The sequence below is a fragment of the Cystoisospora suis genome, assembly GCF_002600585.1.
Source record: "Cystoisospora suis strain Wien I chromosome Unknown contig_890, whole genome shotgun sequence".
Taxonomy (NCBI): Eukaryota; Apicomplexa; class Conoidasida; order Eucoccidiorida; family Sarcocystidae; genus Cystoisospora; species Cystoisospora suis.
Genome location: NW_027153691.1, coordinates 1 through 19,346, shown reverse-complemented (window position 1 = coordinate 19,346; position 19,346 = coordinate 1). Strand labels below are relative to the sequence as shown.

The window sequence follows — 19,346 nt, the reverse complement described above, 5'->3', positions numbered from 1 at the left end:
CATGGCAGCACGCGAACTCCAAGCCACACGAATGCCGCCCCGAAGACGGCACATGATGGCGCAAACCCTCCTGGGTGTGGCTGTACCCATCTTGTGAAAAGGACTGCCAGGTTCTCGAGAGAGGAAACCACACACGATCTGGCAACGCTCGGTTTACCATCTGACGGTCTCACTTGTTGTGAACCGGTGCTCTCACAGAGGGAAAAAAAAAGATGTGCTGTGGTCTAGTGTGTGATGTGTGGTTGATCACTGTGACGGTGCGGGACACGGTGGAGCGGATCTGTGAAACGAACGGAGTTGCGGGAACAACCATGTTTCGGATTGTTCTATGCGAAACTCTTACTGGCCTGCAAACTCCTACGGCCTGCCTTCGCCGTGAGCCACTCGTGCCCCCTCGTGGCAGTACATGACGATCTGGACCCAACCGTGTCCGGTAGCATTTGTTGGAGCCAGATATACTTCTTTCGCATTCCTATAACTTCTGCTTCTCGTAACGAGAACGATTGAGAGTGGACTATCGATAAAACAATGTGCTTCACCACCCGTCTAGTTCTCTAACATACCTTCTACCTTCAACTGGACGGAACGTAACAAGGTTCCAGGAGATTAACGATACTTTGTTCAGCCACCGATTCACCGTCAACTGCCTTGTTTCGACTTCGTACCGACTGTATCCAGCGTCACCTGCCCGGTACAACCGTACATACTATAAGGCTCAAGGCTGTACAAAGAACCCGGCTTCACTTTCCCGTGGAGTAGCCTTGCTGAACTGAATATCCCCGCGGGAAAATGCATACCCGAGATTAGCACCACTGTATCCTACTGCTTTCAGTCGAAGTGAACAAGAGCAAAGTAGACCTGCGGGTCGTCGTTGATATTCCACGGGCGAACCGAAGCGTAGGCGACAGTGAAGTCTCCCGCTTTTTCCGCTGTCAGCTCGCTCACGTAAAGATGCTGACTACCTACGCCCTTCTTTGTCGCCGGAACTGCAAAACAGAGAGGAGGGAACCGCACGCGTAAGCGCAGCTGTGGTTCCAAGCTTACACCAGGAAACGGCGAACCGGGTACATTTGTTTCATGTATTCAGACAGTCCGCTCCAACTCCGCTTCTACGTGCAGTCGTCCTGTCAGGTACACGACGACAGTGCGCAGCCGTGGTCCGTGCACGGTGACTAGCTCCGAAAGGACACCCACGCACGGCAGAACGCCAAAACCATCAAGCTCATCACCACGACCTGTGACACACGTGTATGGTGCGAAATGTATGATTGCGGTCCGTTTTGTCCGGGCACGTTGTTAGGCAATCTGTCCGGCTCAGCAGATTCTTTAGAACACACACACAATGCTGGCCAACAGTAGTACGTCAAACGCTGGTGTATAGAAAGATTTCCCCCCTGCCTCACTTCTGCTTTTGTCTTGTTTGAATCTCGTGTCCGCAGCCTTACCTCTGATTCCTTCGGGAGCCGTTGCAGTCAGACCAAACTTTCTGGTGGGCTCTCGTAAGATTTTCTGAAACAGTACACTCTTTTCTTCCTCCTTCTTCTTGGAGTCTTTCTCATCAGTCTTACCGTCTTCCGCATCTTCCTGCACCCTCGGGCCACCGAGTCTAGTTCGAATCTCGTTCCTCAAGTCCTCCGGGATGTCTAATCCAGGATAAATATCTAAGAGAACTAAGACGTAACCTGTTCCCCGTATAGCAGGTATCTCCACTTTCAGAGCATTTTCGGACCCTACTAGACCTCGCGCACGGCTATACCGAACGTCAACTCCTGTAGATTTCTTTCCGTCCTCCTCCTTTATCCTCTCCGGCGGGAAAAAGCTGAGTGTTCGAGAGCCCGCGCATGTTCCGGAGACAGGAGCCACAGCTGTGTCACTTTTGTCGCCCGCCTCTGAGGTTGTAACCTGGCAGGGGCCCTGTGAACGGGGTAGGGACAAAAGAAACTGTGGAGAACGCCAGAATGGTGTAAGACCGTGGGTAAATGTTGTGTGTATAACGCGTGGCCTTCCCTCGGAGAAACAAACGAATTACCATCAATGCGCCCACACGACATATTCGATTTTGTGAATGGACCATACCTGCACCACACTCAGCGGAAGTAATAGCATGCTCAGACATGAATGGATTAACGGACTTCCCATCCATTCCTCTGTGAGCCGTAGAATACGGAACAGACTCCTACGGAGCTTCCGCAGAGAATGGGCTAAACCGCAATGTGAAGATCCTGACCGTGCTGCTACCTGTTCTGTACCCTCTCTGTATGGAGTGCCACAGGCAAACGGTGTCACTCCACGACTGTATGCGTGTGTGAACGCCCGCACACTCCGCGCCACGCGGTCGGCGAACAACATTCGGGGCGCAGGGACTCAATCTTCACTACACTCCGAGCCACAACAGTCGTCTGGCCAGACTTACCGCAGCAATGACAACGAAAACCACGGCGAAAGCCCCCCAACACAGACGCTGCCCACTCGAGCCTCCCATTCCGCCGCAACGTAGTACCCAGAGCAGGCCCAAAGAAGTGATAGCTTCAGCTTCTTGAAGAGGGCACTGGCAAGCAACACCAGAGGGAAAACGATGTCTGAAACCGGCTGGATATATGTCGACCTCGAAGAAGAAAACGATGTTTCTGTTCCAGTGCGGACTTAAGGACGGCGATGCGCAACCAGAGAAGGGAGGGCCAGCACAGTATTGTACAACGCTACTGTTACCGATTGAAGAGGAAGCGGCGGAGATGCAAAAAAGCAGGACAAGAAGAACACCAACCCTCGCCTTGGCACACACCAAAATAAAGAAAAGTGAATATGTCACTAACGACCTAAACGGCGTCTCCAAGAGAGTGCGTGTCTCGGGGTGGAGCAAGCTAAGAGGCCCCAAGCTACGCGTCACCGAGACGTCGCAGTGAATACCAGATCGGCATTTCTTTAGGTAGTATTTTTCTCCAAGAATCACGCCCCTCGTAGAGCCCGTCGGACGTGGAACGTAGCTAGGCGTCTCCTAGGGCTCCTAGGGCTTCCCACTAACTCGCCTTCCTGACTTACGGCACTGCCGCGGATTCTAGGCCCCGCTAATCCGTATAAAAAGTGGAGTATGCAGAAGCACTCCCGGTTGATAGGGCAGGTGTATGTCAAGCCTGTTTTTCGCTTCAGCTTTCCCAACCTATGTTCTGGGAGCGCGAAGAAAGAGATCCAGACGAGCGGTGACTGCTACACTGGACCTGCACTGCTGAGAGCGACTGCATGCACTGTCTTAAACGACAATCGAGCAGGAGTATTCAAGTAAAAAGGGACAGGTTTTTCCTCGTTCTGTCCAACTGTTGACTTGCACTATCATTGTGAATGACTCGGCTAGCCAGGCCTAAGTTGTCTACGCGCCTGCGCTTTCTCACCGTGTATTTCTTGTGGCTTCGCGGGCCGCTGGACAGCATTGTTCGCTCGCTGGCTTTCGTACTCTCCGTCGTTGCTTCGGCTCTCCTCCATCCTCCCGAGTGGATTCTTTGAATTCCGCACGTCGCCTGTCTACCAGTTGTCTTCACAGAGGACACAAATTCCACGCATTCCTCTACTGAAGTGAACGCGGAGCGTCGGTCCTGGTAGTCTCGTGTACTGTCGACGCCACTCCTTCTATTCTGCCTGTTATCATTCACCCATGGGAGCACAGACTTCTCGGCAATACTACGGGCAGACATCAGAACACAGAGTCGTATTCCGAGCGACTTGAAATTTTTCCTCGTAGGACCTCCCTCGAAGTGTTCTTTTCAAGAAGTCGCCTTTGTCTCTTCCTTTGTCGTTCTGCTCCGTCGCTGCCTCCGTACTCTTCCTCTCCGGAGCATTTCTGCCTCCCGTCTGCTCGGGTGTGCAAGATGAAGTCCTACCCCCTCTCGCGCGTTGTCTCGCCGCCTCCCATATTTCGGGGTTGGGCTCTTCATGAGTCTGACTGCTTCTCTGGTAGACCAGTTCCTCGAGTCCTGTCTATTCTCTCCACTTCGCGTAGCTCGGGCTCTTGGTCGTCGCCTTCCTGTGCTTCCTTCCAGTCGGGGTCCTCCCCTGTTTATTTCTCAGATGTCTGTTATACATCACACAAACCTGGTGTGTTACACGGACGCTTCTCTTTCTGTTCTTTCTCTTCGCGTGAACGGCTGTCAGGGTCCTCCCTTAAGAACAATTTCCTTTCACTTATCGCCTCTAGGCTCCCTAGCAGGACCACTGAGGGAGGAGAAAGACTATCGCAGAGCTATGAAGAAGACACTCAAGGGCTTCTGGAGCTGCCAGGTGTGCATACGCCTGACCAGCTTGTTGCTCTCGGTCGGAGAGCGGTTCTCGATTGTGAACGCCTTCTTGCCGCGGGCGGAGCACCGGTTGACATGTGCGCCGCTCCTTCGTCTGATGATCTGCACCGAAATGAAACGCGTTGTGGTGGATCGCAGCCCTCAGCATGTGTCGCCTCCTCCACTTCCTCCTCAGTTGGTCTCCCTTCGCCGGTTGAATCCGCGAACAATTCTCCAGGTGGTGGCGCCCCGGTGTCCTGCTCCACCTCAGCTGCCTTGTCTCCCTCCTCTTATTCGTCGCCTGTCTCGTCGTCAACGCTGCCAACTGACGCGGATGTTTCCTTGGCGTATCATTCTGCCACGCGAGCATCATTTTTGGAGGATGCTCGGCGAGCTGTCCAGGCTCTCGATGCTGTGAGCAACACGCTGTGTAAGGTGGCCGATGCTGCGGAACTTATCCGGTACGTCCACCGTCATCTGATGGCAAGTGAAGGCGAACACCCGTCTGCGCGTAGTACGACGTTCTCGTTGTTTCTTAGCCGCGCACAACCACCCATAAGCAGCAGGTTTGGTGCAATGTGGCTTTTTGTGGACAGATATGAAGTTTGTCCCATACCTAGTGCGTTCCTGAATCTTTTTTTGGTTAAACTCGTAAATGCTCTCGCCGAAGTGGTTTGCATAACTGTCTACATTTATGTGCATCCATTTCGCCTTAGGCCCGTGACGCCCCCATCTTGCAAAAGAGCTGTCAACGGTGACACGAGTGGAATTTTGGGAATATGGAGCAGTGCAGCCGACGGCTTCTCCAACACTCTTGCAACTGTCTTTGTGGTCCTGACGCTGAGGCACCAGATGAAACACTAGCAGCAGCCGTTGGCTCGCCAGAGAGCGACTGCGGCGAGGTGAACCTATCTGTCGGTGAGTATACATGTGTCTGTAGAAGTGTGCAGATACCCCACCTGTTAACTTGTGTGCATGACGATGTTTACCGTTTCTTCACATAGATACACTGGCCGGTCTATTTGTACTCGTTTGCGCTTCTCAAGCCAGGTTCACCCGGAAGCACAGTGGAAGCAAGCAGCTGCTGAGGTTGTCATGCACGTGCAGGAGTTCATGAGTCGGGTCAACGTGAACAACAAGGTGAGCTCCCTATGATCATGTGCAAGTCAGTGCTCTGCAACGTCCTCGGGCTGGCGTGTTGTGACCGCTTCAGCGCGGCGCCTCTAAGTGCGAAGTTCTTTTTTCCGTTCGAACATAGAGGCGGACGGACTTGGATGCGGCCTTCTCGCGGGAATCAGTGTGCCAGTCCAGCCCACATGGGATATACTCACTCGCCTGACAGGGAACCCTTCAAGGATGGCGGAGGTAGTGCCCGTGAAGCGACTACCTTTTAGTTACGTACCAATCTCAGTGACTTTAGTGATTAGTGGTAGGTACGGACCTTCGTCTTTTTCTCCTGTGTAGGTACACGAGCAGCTCCAGCGTTTGAGCTTGGCGGACGGCGGCCTTGCTGGGGACGCAGCCTGTTTTCGAACAGCACAAGCCGAGCAGGCGGGCGTCTTGAACGACACCGAGGAATATCAGGGCCAAGGGCTGAGCAGCGAGGAGAGAGTCGTGCTGAGGAATATGCGAGAGGCGATGGAGCAGCAGGGAGTTTTTCTTGAGCCTGATCAGAAGGTAGGCCCTGGTTTCTGTGTCTCAAGTAGAAGACGTTGATGGGGCTTGCAGTGTGCGCAGCTACGTGTTTCCACACATTCGTACTTCAGGCAATGTGTGTCTGGATCGACACGTGCGCCGGTGCAATCAAGATCCCGCCTTCGGAGACAGGCATTACGGTCTCCGAATACTGTTGAAACATCTAGTCCGGCAGCACGTGTGTGCCTATCGGTGCAGCGTGCTGAAAGTGGCCCAGTGTGTCGCTGGCGGTAGGCTGTAGAGAAGGTCAGTTTCCTAGTGTACAGTCAGGTGCCCAAGGCGGAACTGTTCTCCAGAAATAAAGTATAAACCATAAATGTCGGCCCAGAGCTGTCTGAAAACGTCCACCGTTGCTACCCTGGCTCGACTACCTCGACATTGCGTAGCTGGCCTTTGCGTAGACCCGAAGCAGCAGCACCACCACCAGGCCATCCTGAACGTGCCATTGCACAGGCACTACGACAATCTCACTAAGAACGGTTGCTTTCTCTGAATGGTCGGAAGTCATTTTCTTCAGGCGTCAAGTCACCTAAGCGGTCCGCCAAAGAGTAACGCGCCTTTCTGTGTAGCCCCGCGCTACGGGCCAGCGGCACTCATCCTCTCTTGGCTCTTCTTTTGGGTTCAGCGAGATGGCGCTTCTGAACCTCCGGCGCTGGAACTTCCTCGCTGGTGCGAGTGCGGAGTCTTTTCAGGGTTCTGTATGGAGACCCACAGATAGTCTCTGTAGATGCTAAGACCACGGATGCAGCTTGGCCCCGATACCATTTCTGGTACATGTAGGCGTCGGTCTGAATGTGCGCGCGTGCCCCTGGGTTTATTAGTTACCATGTGAAGGTCACTGTGCTTCAGCTGCCCCGCGTAGACGAAAAAGGATCTAGATGGTTTTCTAGAGCTAAGAGCCAGATCGCCTAGAATCATGTTTGTCATTTATCTACATCTGAGTTCGACACTTGCAAGACAGGAAGGCGTCAGTAGCTATAGTAACAAGAGGACTCCTTATATCAGCATCAAGCGCTTTATTCCGTCGCTAAGATAAAGTGATTGACGGGTCCGTTGTGTTCTCAGTCTGAATGGATGCCTGGGACGTACTGGCGATGCCCTTGTCTCGTTGCCTCGCATTGCAGAACCGGTACCTCTCCCTCGTGGCCGAAGAGGCTGCACTTGCATCTGATATCGCGCAGTACCAGGGAGAGCCCCGCCATCAGGAAGGTAGGTGGAGGGAGGCATACACAGCAGTACCATGTGAGAAAATGAATCACTTGGTGGCTGGTCCCGTCGGAGCTCCCGTCTATGTGTGCTCTCTGCTTCCGCGTCAAGTACAGTAGTATGCATGTTCTGACTTTATCGTCCCCGCGTGACGACACCATCCGGTTGGGGCTTGGTCCTAACAGGAAACCTGCCCCCTGGCTCGCGCTCTCCACTATTCCGTCAAGGTTTTCCGGCGTGGTCCGGCTTCTCACAAGGTCACGATGTCCTGAGAACAGCGCTGTACTCTTTCCTTTGGCCCACGCAGGTCTCGACAGCGGGTTTATCACGTAGTTACTCACTCGCCCTGTCACCTTCACTTCAGCTCGAGTCGCCAGGGAATTGTTCTGTGGAGTGGGAGAGCAAGGCTCGAACTAAAACAGTCTCGCAGTCTGTCAGCTTTAGCGTTCTGGCGGTGAACTCAGTTGGTGCTGGCCTTTGTCCGCGTGTCAGGGGAAACACTTTGCCAAAGTCGAATTGCCTCATCTGAATTTTCTGGAGAATAAAGCCCTTGAAGTGTGTTTTCGTCCCTGCAGACCCGCGCTGGTACTTTCACCTCGGCCAACATTGTCGAGAACACATTAGATCGATGAAGGGTCTGTAGTCGCTGCGCAAACATCTCATGTCTGTGTTTTTGTGAATGTCCCGAGTGACGAAATGTGGTTTTTGCGGAGGCATATTTCTTTCCTTTTTCAGGACTGTGGATCCCGGCGGCCGCCATGCTTCGCTCTGGGGTGCACCCGGACATAGTAGCACGTGCGATCCAAGAGCATCAGCAACAAGGAGACAGCAGCTTGTTTTCGTCTATCAGACGACGCATCCGTGGAGGGCGAGGAGGAAAGAAGAGTGACTGTATTTTTGTGACTGCAGATAGTGAACTTTCACACACACTTCTCAAGTATGAAGTGGGTGGGATGCGTGTGTATATAATACCCCTTGGTTTTGAGTAATCGCTTGCGTGATTCCTTCTCCCTTTGTAACACCTCACAACGCAAGAACTTCGCAGACGGGACGCCACCAACCTACATTCAAAAGCGTCTCACCAGTGGCACCGCTTGGTACGCGACCGGGCAGCTGGAAGACTCTCAAGTTGTCTCTTCTTCTATGCTGAGGTTTTCTTCGACAGCTGGGAGAGTGCACATAAAACTCCGCGTCAAGAGAAAGATCTGCAATAGTGGCCGTACGTGATTTGCTTTCACAGATTACGCTTCTAACGACTACACACAGTGCAAACAAACAAACTCCTCAGCAGTTGGAAAAGAACCATGACTAGGGAAGCAGTCCGGGGCGGTCCTGGGACGCACTGCGGTCTTCTAAGGACCGACGATACTTGGGGGCCAGGACGGAATTCAGATCCGTCCTGCTTGTGCACTACTTTTCTTCGCAATAGGGCGCGTAGGGCAGTCGGTCCGTGTACGTTTTTGCTGGCCTTCTGCTCCGTGGGCTGCAATCTTTGCAGAGAGTCTTGCGATGCTGAGCTACGCCGTGACATCTACCAGCTCCAACGGACGGCGACTCGGGACGATGAGGCAAGTCTCGGGAATAGGTTCTCTCTCGTTTACTTCAGTGTGCTTTTGCTCGCGTTCTGGTCCTAGAGGACGTGGCGTGCTAACTACTTTCCTGCCGGATCCGAAGAACTTTAGTGCGTAGTCCCGTTCAGTACTATTGAAACTTACAACACAAGTCGGTCTTCCCGGAAGATGATTTGCCGCAGCTCTTTATTTCGGCTTGAAGGTAGCATCCCTGGAAAGCAGAGGCTCGTTTTCAAGGGCAGTTACAGTAGAGATCCGCGCAGGCATCAGTCTCGTGTTAGCGACAGCAACGGACAGGCAGGGACACCCGCGAGTGCGGCTTAGGTAAGCAAGTACAGCTACGTAGTCATCCACCTGCTCTCCTGCCAGGCCCGTGACCCGCTTGCTTAGTGACCATTTGTTGAACTTGCACATCAGGGTGACTCAAACCTGTCAGCTGCTGTATCCTTTCTGTCTTTGATGTTATCAGGAGTGTGAGCGACGCCTGCTTCACCTTCTGCGTTTCCGGCAAGCGCTGGCCCGGTTCAGAGGTTACAGCTCGTGGACGGCCTACGCTCAGCGGTCAGTCTCAGGCATAATTCTCCACTGGCTCACCAGTACGTACCCGACCTTAGAGAGGCTAGTCCGGGCGGGCCTCTTCTGTTGTTGGTTCGTTTCTCGTAGAGAAAGGCGAAACAACGCTTGTGGGAGAGACTGCAGGCTTCGCATGTTAGTAGTATTGGGTGTACACATCCGGTTTTTTTGTGTTCGAGATGGTCTTTTTTTGCCGCTTCTACCCGCAGTGATGGCATTTTGAGGACTCCGGCGGCGGTGGACAGCTTCCTTTCGCGCCTTCTCGAGGCATTGCGGGTGAGTTCGCTGTACTTTTTATTACGGAAAGTGCGTCAGCCATCTCCGGAGGTGCTGAACAGGTAGACAGTGATCCGGTCACGCTAGTACCAAGAGTTCTCTGTGTCCTTCAATGGCGTTCATTCTATTCCAACAATTTTCTCTAGTACTGGATCCTAGAGGTGTCTTTGTTACTGAGGCACTCCGGGAGGCGATGTCGTTTTCCAAAGAAGAAGCAATCATACGCGTCACTGTCGCATCCGCCTCAAGCGAGAGGAGTTCTTTGTTCTCTCCTCTCGTGAGGAGAAGTCCAGCCTGTCCCCGGCCAACGTCTCCTCTGTCGAGTTGTTGTCACCGCATGTGTGTTCTCTCCGCGGTGCGACACATGTCTCTGTATACATGTGTCGCACCGCTCGTTGCATCATTCAGCCGGGGCTGTCCAGTTCTCAGCGCCCCGCTTATTCATTTAGAAGAACTGCAGGTGGTTTTTGGCACAGCAAGCCCGCTGAGTGCGTGCCATGTTGCACCCTAGCCAATTTGGAGCGTATATTCCTTCCGCTGTGCAGCCCGGAGTGACACAGGAGCTTGAGACCGTGTCCAATTTTGCTATGGCCCAAGGACTGCTGAAACCACCCCATGGCACGTCCGCTATAAAGTTCGCTGAGATGCGGCCGTGGGATTTGCGATTTCTCATGCACCAATATCACCGAAGACAGACAGACAGCAAGTGAGCTCGAGGAGTGTGACAGGACTACTTGTTCGACCAGATCATAAGTCCGTGCAGACACGACTAATGGATCTGCTGTTTCTTCTATCTCATCATGCGTAGCAATCTGTAGTCTTTCTTTCTGAAGGCAACGAAGAACATCATGCGACTTGTCGCGAGTTTACTTTGTTTCTGTCTCTGCCTTGCTCTCACCTGTCGCAGTGGTCTGCCCTGCCCTGTCTCGTTGGCGTCTTTCGCATCTGGACTGGTGTGATCTGGCGCTGTTCCTCGCTTCCCTTCTCTGGACTCTCTGTGCCTGCGCCTGCTGCCAGCTGCAAACGCGTAAAAGTTCGGCGCAATTCCAACCGCAAATTTTTTTCGGCACAGCCTACGATGAAGTGACGCTTGTGTGCCTCCCGCCTAGTCCTTCCGCAGCTTCGACTCTTTTTCGGGCAAAAATGCGTGTCGTTTAACGTTCTGCCTCCTCGGTTCATGCCTAGATCTTCCTTGCGCATTTTGCTAATTTGTTTTCCTCGCCTTCCCGGTAGTACGTAGCACGGCAAGCGCCCTGTTCGTGTTCTCTCTGACTACTTCATTAGGCGCCACCTCCGACAGCGGACGGCTGTGTCCCTTCAGCAGCTGTTAGAGGGCATGCAAACTCTGGTCGAACGCCTTCTTGGCCTGCGGCTGGTGCGCACTACGCCGGCGAAAGGCAAGTATGCTTCGGTGCTTGCCAGTTAGGTTCATCCGACGGACTCTCCGCAAAGCGAACAGTCAAGCGGAGACTCAACCTGTGGCGTTCTCCCCTCCCCGCCAGTTTGGGCAGGGCACCGTGACCACACCAGCCTCCTGAACTCAGCCACACGAAATTACGGCTTGGGCTCCACGTCTGTCACTCTATCTAGTCGAAGTCCTGCGGCAGTTTTTTTGCTGCCGACAGCTGGTGGTGCGAACCCCTGCCCGTGCGCGCGTTGCCAGGGCCGTGGCGAAACTTGATGAACGCCTGAAGCAAACTCATGTATGTGCGAATCGTGGTGCAGCGCTTCGTTCCGAGCTGTTTGCAGACCCACTCGCGCTGGCTTCGTTCGGAGCGCAGATGTGTGACTAGGCCCAGTCGGTGGGTACGATGCCACTCATCAGCCCTTTCGTCTTCTTCCATTAGGCCTCCTTGTATGTAAAGCTCCCCGCGTTCCTCGGTGTTGCAGGCGAGACATGGCACTGGAGTGTACTGCGGTTTGAGCTCCACGAAGACCCCCGCACCCGGGCCGTCCGTCTGTGCTCATCGTCTCCCTGTTCTCCTTCTTCGCTAAGAGGCGTCTTCTACCTGGATTTGTGGTCTCGCCCGTCGAAGACACGGCTGCTCGCCCAGTTCACGGTGAGAGGCTCGAAAAATCTCTCCTACGCCGATTCGCAGGGGTGGCGGTTGGGTGGTCCGCTGTGGCTCTCATCCGTTGAGGACTTAGTCAACAGCGCACCAGAAGCAACTCCCACCGGTTCCGGAAACCCAGGACGGGCAGTTGTTTCATGCAGAGAGAAAAGAATCCTGAGGCAAGTGCCGTGCAGTGCGCTCGTCTGCAGCTTTTCACCTCCTGGTGGAGTTCCACACGGCTGCGTGATGGACGACAGAGGAGCAGGTACGAAGAAACGAACCACGACAAGGAATCACTCAGTTGTAAGCAGTTACTCGAGAGTCAGGCGCTGTGCGTCGGCCTGTAAAGCTGCGGAGCCACGAGGCTCAGCCCTTTCGGGCACGGGAGCCGATGAACACATTTCCTAGCCGTGATACCCGACAACCCAGAAGCCTCGACTTGGGGTGCGACATAGCGATAGTAATTGCTCGCTCATGATGAAAGGGCTTCTTACTGTGTAGTTTGCCGGCGGGCGGCTGAGTCGGCGGTCATTTCGGGCAAATAGTGCCGAGCCGAGCATTTGGCGGGATTGCGGCTCACATCTGTCTTTCTTTCCAGGCGCCGATTTGGAGAAGATGTTGACCGATACTCTCCTCCCACTTTGTATGAGTCGAAGTCTCTTGCACGAGTTCGGCCACGTTCTGCACTCACTAATTTCTGAGACAGAGTTGCAACACCTTTCGGGAACCCGCGGTGCAGTGGACTTCGCGGAGTTTCCCTCAAATCTCTTTGAACACTTTACGCGCGCCCTCGTGCTGTCTCCGTCTGACCTATCTGACTCTGCGGCCACAGTCCCGTCTTGCAACTTTGCACACCTGCAGGCGCTTCAGCTGCTCCTTCATGCACTCATGGACCAGGCCTTTTACTCCTTTTTCCCGTCATCAGAATCTAGTCAACTGTTCAATGAGACTGGGTTTCAGAGTCCGGGGAAAGAAGCGTTCTCGCCCACCGCGGCAAGACCAGCTTTGAACGTTGAGGAAGAGCTGCAAGCACTGCGGGACTGGATAGACACGGCGTACAGCAGACATGAGTGGTTAGTGACGGCGGAGGAGAGCATGACTGGAGTAACAGTCTGTGACCTCGTGGGAAAGCCGCAGATGACGAGATTCGAGCATTTGGTTCACTACGGAGGCAGCTACTTCTGCTATCTCCTTTGCAGGTGCGGACCTATTGATGCTTATCGGGTGTACTTGACTCGGAGTAAGCGCAAGGGTTCAGCTTGGTCGTTCCAGGGCGACCTGAAAACAACATTGTATGTAGTTTCGTGCTCTGCCAGTGATGGCCTCGCTTTGTGTCGGTATGAAGCCCACACTCCGGCACAACATGGGAGACCCCCGCCCCCCCACCTTGTAGTGCAGGAGCTGAGTTCGAACGCCGTTCCGAAGCTGTGGTGACTTCGGGTGAGCTGAAACGCGCTCGCCGTGTGACAAAGCTGTTGCAGTGATGACTCAGTTGTTTCGCGGAGTCTACACTGCGGGCGTAGTTCGCAAGAGAAGACCCTGCTGATCTTTGGGTACAAGTGAACTTTCGCCGCTATGAGTCCTCTTCAGGCAGCACATTGTCGTTTTTCTTGCTGTAGACGTGCAGTAAACTGGGAGCAAAGTATTGCTCTGCCTTGAGGAGCTAATCAGTGGAAGTTCAACGTTGGGTGCAAGGCCCACGCAGGCCATCTGAAGTGACCAAACACTGCAGAGCCTACTGCGGAGCTCTGTGCACCAACAGCCTTCGAGCGCGAAGTGTCCCAGCGAGTCAGAAGATGAATCGAGTGCGCACACCGTTGTTCGTTGGAGGAGTTTGCTGCGCAGACCGCCAAGGTAGCGACTACCGTTTCATCGCTGATTTGGCAATCCCACTCATGTCACCCGGGACTGCAGATTCCGCTGCGCTTCTTGCTCTGGAATGGCAATATCGATGTGATGCGGCACCGGCACCCCAACACTGACTCACGAACCCCAGACCGCCCAGTTCCTGTCTCGCTGGGCAACATGCATGCTCTCTCTGTGTTGTCTTCAGGGTAATGTCGAGCTTCGCGTGGCAGCACGCATTTGCTGTCGACCCTTTCAGCCGTGCAACCGGAGAGCGCCTGCATGCGATTCTAAGACGGGGATCTATTGACTGCTCCTTACACCCCGTGATGGGTCTGGCAGGTCCCGGAGTCAGCGCCGATGAGAAACAGCACCTGGTCGCGAATCCGCATTTGCTACCGCTAGAGCCTTTTCTTGAAGACCTTCGAACAGCAGAAGATTCTTCGGCAGGACTGCAGTTGACATGAGCTGTCGCTGACAGTTTGCTCAGTTGAAGGTGCACTTGTTAGAGCGAACTTTCGTACGGGCCTCCCCGTTCTTTCTCGAAGTAACAGAGCTGGCAACCTTGCAATGCCCTAGTCTGAGACACCGGCCGGGTATCTAGAGAGACATGCTGCACCAGCGTCGCTTGGTAGTTATCGCCCGCTGGGAAGCTCGGGCGACTCGGGAGCGGCGACGCGAGGACTTCATGCAAAGGGAAACAACTGCTTCAAGTTCCGCCGAGTGCAAGTAACCGGTGTGATACCAATCAACGCTATACGCCAGTGCCAACAACAGCAGTCAGTGCCTGCCTGCCTGTCCGTAGACGGGGCCTGCCCGTAGACGTGGTTCTTACTGAAGTCCGCGTCGTCGGGGCTGGTGTAGCCGCCATTCAGAGTGGCAGCCAGGTAACTCGCGGGTGGACGCTCAACCATTGAGATGCATTGCCAGAAAGCGTATGCGGATCTTAGGCTGCGAAATTTTTCGCGGCAAAGCAGGTCCCACCACGGTACCCCAGCCCAGCACAGGGGATGCTGGCCTGAGATTGAGGCTGCCTCGATGTGAATTCCAGGATGGCCTGTGGCCAATCTTACTCCTTATGGAGATGGTTGGTCGCGGACTCGCTCCGTAATACGGCAGGTCGCGCGGAAAGTACCAAAATGTCTGACCGATGTACGGAAAGATGAAGAGAAGATGATTCTCTCTCTTGGGCAACGTGGTTGCTGGGGCGCTGCCAACCGCCTGTGTAGCCTCCACCTTGATACGAAGTCGCGAAACGGTTGGTCACGTACCGTGATAAGCACTGACTTCCCTGAAGAGCAGGTGTGCTGCGCTGCAAAAGTATTGGGTCAGTTATCTACTTTTTCACAGAGCGGACCATCGCGCCGGCCCGCAAACGCCGAGGCTCTACAGAGCAAGAACCAGCGGGTCAACGAAAGGAAACCACAGGCTGTCGACGGGTGCGCGGCAGCAGGCCTGCCGTGCAAGACGTCTCCCCCATTCAAGAAGGCTGAAAGACTTGTCAGTGTCAGTCTCTAAGGATGTTTGTAACCTGTCTTGCACGATTTGCAAGTCACTGGTGCTAAAGCGGGGACGAGGTTGGTAACGCTAATTCGGCCGACTTTTCTGGAGTCCGCAGCCGGACGTAGGCCGGTCTGGGTGGTGGGCAGAGCTGGCTCCGCGGCTACGGCGCTGAAGAAGCTGTGGGTTCGGTGCCACGTCGTCACTTTATACCCGAGCCCGTCTTGCGTGAACACCCAGCCTTTCTGCAGCTCAAGGAGCTAACGGAGAGGCACGACTATTCGAGCCGGAAGTACACTACTGCGTTGCCCCGTACCGCTAACAGTGCGCACGTTGTATACTAGCGCTTAGGAGCGTGCTGGCGACCAGTTTGGAAAACGTCTTCCCGCTTAGTGGAGGTGAGGTTGGACAAAATCTTCTGTTGCCCACCACCTCAGCTCTAGGCCTTCACAACTCTTTTGGTAGTGTGCTTTAGAGTGCGGCTCCAGAGAGGCACCGGTGACTCGTTCTCTCTGTTCGGTTGTACAGCAAACAGCTCAGTTCTGAGTACTTCTGAAGCCTAGCAGTTCCCGGATAAAGTGTGCAGAGACTTGTCACCGAAGTAAGTCAAGAAATCGTGAGCAGCTCGTCTCTTTTTTTTGGTACGTTGTCTGGTCGCTGTATCCGGTGTGCCAGCCCGTGCCGCCCTTTTCCTTCCTGGGTCCTGGACTCCTCACATCAGCACTTTTGTAATCACGCTGATATTTCGCTTACTGTGATGTTGGGCGTCTTTGTTTGATGAGTCGTGGCCGCTAGTATCCCGAGACAGTCAACCGCGTGGAGGCGCTTTTTTCTTCATTCGTAGCTTCTTTTGTTTTTGTAGATAGTGGGACTCACGTCGAGCCACCCTTACACACTGCAGCCCGTTAAGCTGTCCCAGTTCACTGAGAGATGGATGACAGTAAAGCTCAGTTTTCTGTCCCGGCTTCACCCACTCGGGCAGCTCTGGATACCCCTGATAGTGGCGGGGTTGAATTTCACGATTCGAACGAAGATTGGAAGCCCGGGGAGGTGGACGGGGTTCTTTGTATGAGCTGGCTTAGCGGCACATTCATCATTCTCGTGTTTCTGGGTCTTCTCATCGTCTGGTTCAAGCGGTCGAAGGGAACAACAGAAGCTGTGCCAGACACTGTCAGGGGTCGGCGCCCGTAGCGCGGCGGGCTGAGCCCTTACAGTTGCTCTTTTGTGATTCGGGCCGACGTAAGGAGTGCCCCTTGGCCCGGGTTGCCTTTCAGGACTGTGACGGCAGAGAAGCGAAACTGGAATCCTACACGCTGCACGGAAGCAAGACGCTGAGAGGTGTGACTGATTGTTGTTGTGCAGTACACCACGCTCCGGGTTGATGTCGACTGCGCCGTCCTTCCATATACCTTTATCTGATGTAGAGCAGTGCGTCGTAGGTGACTACGGTCGTCGGTTTATGTGAACGGACAGTTTTTTTGCTGGGGCGACTGGTGGTGTTGAGGGATGTTGCGAGCAGGGTACTTTTCCGCGCCTCGGACCTACCAAGTTTACAGCCCCGAAACTGTGTGCGGTTTGCGGGGCGCTACGGACTGAAGTCGGTTCCTGAGAAAGCTCTCGCTTTTTTGCTTAGGCGGCAGTTGCTTAAGCCTGTCAAATAATTGTAGGGGCACCACTCAGTAAAACTAGAATCTAGCAAATGCAGACTGACACATAGCTCCGTATAGTTTCGCTGAAGGCGCCTTTTTTCTCCAAGGCCGTCGGAGCGTCATTTGGGGGGACGAGCACATTGGGATTTCTCCGTTTCTAAGACCCTTCGATGCACCTAATGGGGCTTGCCTTCGAAATTGCAAAGCGCGTAGAGCAACATGTGATCACATTGGACGCCCTTCCATACAGTAGACTGCTCGCTTTGCGTGGGGTATCCTGCCATGTGGGTGAACATGGCGTTCAAGCGCTGCACTTGCGGATCGGCTCTCACAGTATAGCTTAATTTTGGTAAGGAGAGCCATAGCGTTTCCGGGGACCGAAGACTTGCAAAGGTAGGTGCCGTTCTAGTGAGGCCAGCATGATTTCTCCAAGTATTCGTCCATTTTATCTTACAGAGAGCAGGCTCTGAGCTTCTGAGCTAAGGCTGAAAGTATAGGACTAGTCGAAGACGTTTCATTGCAGGGGACGGACTGGTGGCGAAGAGCATTCGAGAGATGTAAGTGGCGCGCGCTGCAGTGGGGCGTTGAGGAAGGCAGCACAAAACATGCTAGAGGCGATGGCCCATACTAACCAGCCTTGTAATCCCTTTTCCCTATGGACGTTTTCCGTGTCCAGTACTGCGGCACACAGGAAATGTAATGCTCGTACAAATAATTTCACGAGTCTAGGCATGTGTTGCATCTACAAAAGCTACTGGTACAATTGTTGGCTTTTCCGGGCGCAGTCGGAGTCAGTGAACTGTTCATCCATCCTGTTGCAGCATTAGCGGCAAGGTGGTGGGGGATGCGGTTCGGTTCACATGGCACGCTGGCACATCCACTCCGGGTACGGATCACTCATCACAGCGGTCCTGGAGAAGTGTCCTCCAACCCGTCTACTCCCTCAAGAGAGCGCTGTGGGCACTGTGGACTTACCGTCAGCCAGGCCTACGTTCTGCACCTTAGAATCGTCTGGCTTCTCTCTCCGGGCAATCTGAGACAGCTGCGCCGGGCAAAATCCGTGATCTCTTCAGAAGACATCTGCTGTATTCGCACCTCGTTCAACGAATCAATTATTTCACGGAACTTCTCCTCAGCAACAACGTCTTGCTCGTCGTGGTGAAGCACTCTATCGGTTTGTCTGAACTGACGTCCGTTGGCATGCCACAGTGCCCAGTGGGTTCAACCGACGTCTCAGATTCTTACAGCGGGCAATGTGGTCGACCGAGCAACGGGCCTCCGCGACTCCGGCGGGTCGACACCTAAAAAGCGCTGCACACCAGCCCGTCCGTCGAAGCCCTTCAGGCTCCTGTTCAGAGTGTTGACGTTGTACCGGTGTCTCGGGTCCGGGTAAGAATGAACCAGAAGAGTATGATAGTGCTCTCGGTCCGGGTACTGCTTTGTTCATGTATTGTTTTTCGACATTGTACACCTGAAGTCACAAAAGTGTGCTTTTCCTTCCTCATCGAGTCGCGGGATTACCCCACCTGTTTGCGAATTTCTTGGCGCAGGTCTCCAAGAATGCTTTGCAGGTCGCGTTTGGAAATTTTCATATGTTTGTTTGGCATGAGCTTGACGGCTGGGAGTTTAGTGAATTCCCTGGAAGACGTGCAGTGAGCAAGCATGGTAGTTACCAACTTTGGGTGGTCCAGCCACCTGCTGCCCAGCTCCCGCCGGCTGCGGCACACCCCCAAGTAGTCCCCCAACGACACCCCCTATCAAGCCTCCTCCAACACCGCCTGTAAGCGCACCTTGTGCCGCTCCCGCCACTGCTCCTGCAATGTTGGCCGTGAGCGGTCCAATGAACTCTTCTTGCTCCTGTCCTTTCTCGGCGTTTGCCATAGGCAAAATACACGACAGGGCGCAGAACGCCCCGACCATCGAAAACCTCCTCATTGCAACGGAAGACTACTCTTACGGCACAATGGAACGGAGCGCGCAACTCCGGACAGCTCGCCTAGAATAAGAGACAACATCGGGGCGCGCAACAACCGTTCGCGGAGCCGCCCCCACGCTGTAGTGACACCGCAGCCTGTTCGATGCATCCACGTTGCACCAGGTGACTCCTCACTGCCCTCCCCGCCGTTAGCTGAAAGTTGGAATCGCTAGTAATCGCCGATCAGCATCATGGCGGCGAATAAGTCTTCCAGCCTCCGCGAGGTAACATCATGTTGCTGGAGGCGGTGATATGGCACGAAGAGGAAAAACGTTGATACTGTGCTGTTCAAGAGAAAATCTCGAGCAGAAGAGGGACCTGAAGTGACAGAGACTACGCGGATCGCCTCAAGCAGTTCAGTGACGGGCGTTCACCCGTGCAGGGTTCACTTCCCGGCGCTATTCACGTAACAGACACACACACAAGTCACCTTCGCTGGCGATCGTTGTCGCCCCCTCTTGCACCTAGGTACAAGTGTCCCGCTGGGACAGGACCGAACGGGGTGATGCTTCATTAGGGATGCCAGGTCTATGTCGGGATGCCTTGGCGCGGCCACCCGGACGCTCGAGGCATGTCTGCATAAATCACACTCAAAGAGACCCATTGTAGCATATCCGGGTATAGATGGCTTGTCGACAAGCTTCCAGCAGTCCCTCAGAGGAAGCGCGCACTTGCTGTGTTACAGGAAGTAAAAAGCCTCAGGTCGCTGGCCGGCTCATTAGGGTTCCGCACTGCTG

At 54.1% G+C, this 19,346-nt stretch overlaps 2 protein-coding genes across 2 annotated transcripts; one reads left to right on the top strand and one right to left on the bottom strand.

Moving 5' to 3' along the window:
* CSUI_002142 (inhibitor of cysteine protease 2) lies at positions 1–3,153 on the bottom strand. Its single transcript, XM_068062344.1, has 3 exons — positions 2,414–3,153; positions 1,446–1,914; positions 1–986 (listed from the first exon to the last, which is right to left on the bottom strand). Exons 1-3 carry the CDS (start codon positions 2,480–2,482, stop codon positions 829–831), a joined length of 696 nt encoding a protein of 231 aa, XP_067925680.1. The 5' UTR covers positions 2,483–3,153; the 3' UTR covers positions 1–828.
* CSUI_002141 (peptidase family m3 protein) lies at positions 2,840–18,449 on the top strand. The gene is made up of 15 exons (XM_068062343.1): positions 2,840–4,726; positions 5,312–5,405; positions 5,730–7,169; positions 7,902–8,103; positions 8,665–8,734; positions 9,207–9,298; positions 9,520–9,586; positions 10,132–10,292; positions 10,871–10,983; positions 11,477–11,905; positions 12,239–12,839; positions 13,694–15,383; positions 15,514–17,191; positions 17,616–18,023; positions 18,185–18,449. The coding sequence occupies exons 3-12, from the start codon at positions 7,031–7,033 to the stop codon at positions 13,950–13,952; spliced, it is 2,133 nt and encodes a 710-aa protein (XP_067925679.1). The 5' UTR covers positions 2,840–4,726; positions 5,312–5,405; positions 5,730–7,030; the 3' UTR covers positions 13,953–15,383; positions 15,514–17,191; positions 17,616–18,023; positions 18,185–18,449.
* The last annotated feature ends 897 nt before the right edge of the window (positions 18,450–19,346 follow it).